The sequence below is a fragment of the Solanum tuberosum genome, unplaced genomic scaffold (assembly GCF_000226075.1).
Source record: "Solanum tuberosum cultivar DM 1-3 516 R44 unplaced genomic scaffold, SolTub_3.0 scf00442, whole genome shotgun sequence".
In the NCBI taxonomy this organism is placed as follows: Eukaryota; Viridiplantae; Streptophyta; class Magnoliopsida; order Solanales; family Solanaceae; genus Solanum; species Solanum tuberosum.
Window position 1 is genome coordinate 34982 of NW_006239362.1, and position 4375 is coordinate 39356.

The 4375-nt window shown below is 30.7% G+C and overlaps 1 protein-coding gene across 1 annotated transcript; it reads right to left on the minus strand.

Annotated features, from left to right (window-relative positions):
* Positions 1-3310: 3310 nt before the first annotated feature.
* LOC102579929 (B3 domain-containing protein At5g24050-like) lies at positions 3311-4102 on the minus strand. Its single transcript, XM_006363437.1, has one exon. It carries the CDS (start codon positions 4100-4102, stop codon positions 3311-3313), a length of 792 nt encoding a protein of 263 aa, XP_006363499.1.
* Between the last annotated feature and the right edge of the window lie 273 nt (positions 4103-4375).

Below are 4375 nucleotides of genomic sequence, written 5' to 3' on the forward strand. Positions count from 1 at the left end.
TTTCACTCATTATTTGCCTTCAACCCTCTATGTCACGTTAGCTTTTAGGGTGTAGTTATTTCATTTTAAAGTTTAGGGGGTAATAAAATCCTAATTAAGTTAAGGTGTGTTGTTGAGATTTTGGTCATAGTTCAGGGGTACTTATGCATCTTCCCTAAGTTTTATAATTTAAAAAGAAATCAATAACTATATTTTGATCCAAAAACAAGTTTTTAGTAGATTTTGAATTTTCAGAATTCGATTTTAAAATTTCACAAAAGTAGATTAAGGTTACAAAAGTAGATAAGGTTACTTAGTACCGTATAAAAAAAGAGTTCATCAAAATGGTCATTTATATATGTAATATGTCAATACTGATATTGTATAAATAATGTATAATCATGTAACAAAATTATCATTAAGAAGTCAATAGCTATACTTTGATCCAAAAACAAGCTTTTAGTAGTAGATTTTGAATTTTTGGAATTTGATTTTTAAAATTTCCCAAAAGTAGATAATGTTACTCATATGTACCATAAATCTTGGAATTGTTTAGACCATATTTGAGTTGGCTGCAATCGAAAAGAAATTGGTCTGCAATGTATACATCTATAATATATACATAATTATATATTATTTATACAATATCGATATCGATATATATATATATATATATATATATATATATATATATATATATATATATATATATATATATATATATATATATATATATATATATATATATATATATATATATATATATATATATATATATATATATATATATATATATATATATATATATATATATATATATATATATATATATATATATATATATATATATATATATATATATATATATATATATATATATATATATATATATATATATATATATATATATATATATATATATATATATATATATATATATATATATATATATATATATATATATATATATATATATATATATATATATATATATATATATATATATATATATATATATATATATATATATATATATATATATCGATATCGATATTGTATAAATAATATATAATTATGTATATATTATAGATGTATACATTGCAGACCAATTTCTTTTCGATTGCAGCCAACTCAAATATGGTCTAAACAATTCCAAGATTTAGATGTATATTGTTAACAACATATGCATGCTTAATAATAGTATAATTTTCGAGAATTATTAATAAACTCTGTATGCTTAATTAACTAAACATTAATTGCATATAGTGATGTTGAAGGGTGTTGATAGTAGAATCATTATTTTCTTCATTATCCATTTATAACAAAAATATGCTCATCATGAAGAAAATGAAGTTCAGGTGTTTGATAAAAGTCCTCCGGACTGTTTTGGCAGTTTTGACTGCTCTTTGAATTTCCTCAAAAGAACAAAACTGCGAGGCCAACTGAATTTTGGTCAACCAGAACGAGAGAGGATAAATGTAGTGCTATTGATCAATCCATGACGAAGGATTTAATGTAATTACTTGCATGAGCTTCAATAGCAATGTGACAAGTAAGTCGGTCCGCGAAATGTTAGTTTGTAATTGTATGGCAAGTGAAAAAGAAGTTGCAGCTAAGGATCAAAGTTTGGGAGAAATCTTTAATGAAATGTATGGTGCTAGTTCATACATTTGGTTAATTTGCTAGCGGACAGGGGAATACTACTTGTGAAACTGGATAATTTACTTGATACAGGGAAAGTAACTTTTGTTGGGGAATAATTTTCAAATATTTGTTTTTTATAAATTCATTTGAAATACCAAAAATGGCTTACAACTTTGTCACCGGTGAATGGTTACTATACAAGGATGGTGAACATGGATAATTTGCTTGAATATTGTTGTTGCAAGAGAATATAACTGTAATATGGGATGGTTATGCTCTCGATTTTTGTAGCTATTATGTTATGTTGCAGACGATATCATCTTTTGAGGACGGTAGAAAAAAGAGAATGATGTATTTTGAGGGTCTACTGTGTTATGTTTTTGGATCAGTTCGTGTTGGCTGTTACACTAAGTTGCCAGATTTCTATATGTATGCGAGTCAAGGATGGAACATTAGTATCGAGGAAACAGTTCAATACATCGAGAATCATTGAGCTTAATTTGGACTTGTTCTTGAAAGTTTTGAGTGTCTTTACAAGTGCAAATTCCTTGATTGGTGCTACTTTCAATATTGATAGATTCAGTGAACATAAGATTTTGAAAGCAATATAATGGGGCATAGCAAGCAGATCTTCAGTTCTGGTACAAAGGATGTTTCTAGCAGTGGTCAGGATCTCAAATTTGATCCTGAAAATGATGTGTATTTCTTAGATGCATTGCCCGATAATATTGGCGTGGACAGTTACATTTTTACTTTTGAGAGTGCCCTACACAATCCTGAGGATGGAAACATGCACGCTACTAGAGGACGTTAGAAGTACCCATATATATAGGATTTAGTGAAGTCATTGATGTTATTTTTTACAGTGGCGTGGAAGCTCAAAAGAGGCTTTCTTGGGTCGAGGAGAACAGTATCCTTCTCTCAGAGAAGCAACTTCAGAAGTTACGGTTGTCATTTCAATTAACTACTCCTCTTGGGTATGATTTTAAACCACGCCAGCCTTTCGTTGATGTTGAGACCAGCATCATCTTATGTGGGTGGTATAGATGTCACAATGAAACTATTGGAGGATATGATGAAAAATAAGTTAGTATAGTAGATAAAAAGTTTCCAGGCAACAAGCTAAGTCAACTGTGAAAAAACAGAATTTGTTTCTTATGTTGGCACAAATTGGAGCTTGTATGTCATTTCATTTTGTTGAGCAAGGTGATGTTATGAGACTACATCACTTCAAAACTCAAAAGGATGTGTCATTGTCGTTTGGTGCTTTTGTATTTCTTGGTTTCCTTGGGATGAAAACAACATCAGGTGCAACAAGGACTACCATGGAAGAAGGAACCGGTAACCAGGAGAACAGTTTTAAGGTAATGATCAGTATTGACAAATGGCTCAGTTCAAAACAAGTAATGGTGGTATTTTTACCAACTGACGATAGATAACATGTTGGACCGTGCTATGCCCAAGCATCATCTTTCTGGTTTAGAGTACAAAACAGAAAAGGTAAGCTACCAACTAAAAGTACAGGCAATAAAGAATCTTATTTCAAAAAAGCTAGTACTATATTTCATACACTTCCAAGTTTACAAATAAACTAAAAAGATTCCTGTTAAAACAAAAAAAATTACTAATTCTAAACCAAATTTGACCAACTGCACCTAAATAGTTACACGTGAAATCAACATGTAAATTATTGTGGAACCAAAACAAGAGCCAACCATGGAATTAAATGTTGATGAAATGACCACAACTGCACTACCATTCCAGACTTGAGTTTGTTCCTTTCTGCTACTTGCATCCAGTCATTCAATAACACATAATTTGAGCTTTTGTTCATGTCCCATTTTGCCAAATGAATTTTTGTTTGTTCAAGGGAAGGCTCAATCAAGTTGAACTGAATCTTGTTCTTTTTGTTGGATTCAATGTCTCTTGTCTCCAACACCATTTTCTGTTGTGGTGTCAAGAAATCCTTACTCACCACTTGGTTGAGGGGGATTGACAGACGCATATGCTGATAACTCAAATCTGTATCATAAAGAGCTTTCTGAATTACGAATTTCACTTGAGAAATCTGAACACCCATTCCTGAAATCTTCTCCTTCAACTCATCTGGCAAAACTGGAGGATCAATTATTGGCTTAATCTTTCTTCTCTTTTTCTCTTTACTCTGTTTTTCATCCAACAGAGTTTCAGTCTTCTTTTTCTCCATGGAAAGGTCTTCATCAACTGCTTCGATTGTTTTACGTTTAAGAGAGATTCGAATCTTCAGACCCTTTTTCTGAGACGGCATAACAGTAGGAGGCTTCTTTCTTCTGAAAATTCTGCTTCTTTTAGCCCTTGGGAGAAGATAGTAGTAATGATCAACAGAATGTTCACACATAAACGGATTCTTTCTAAAAGCTTCATCTTTTTCAACATCTACACATTCGAAATCAGTAATGCAGGAATCCTCTTTCGACCCACCATCAACATGGTCTTCCATTAGTATTCCCATGGAAAAAAGAAGAAATTTTTTCAAGAAACACAGAGAGATCAACTGTTAGAATGCAACAACTTCGATGAATGTAATTGAGAGAGTGTTTTTAATGTTGATAAAGAGGGTTTATATTGTTGTCGAATCAAATTGGTTTTAGAAACAGGGTATTCCTAATTTGTTAACGTTGGGGAGTTCTTGATTTTCTTGGACGCGCTAAATTTACACGCTGACTATTAAGTTTCTAAATATGAATCACTTTAAACTAAATTCTTCCAAAAT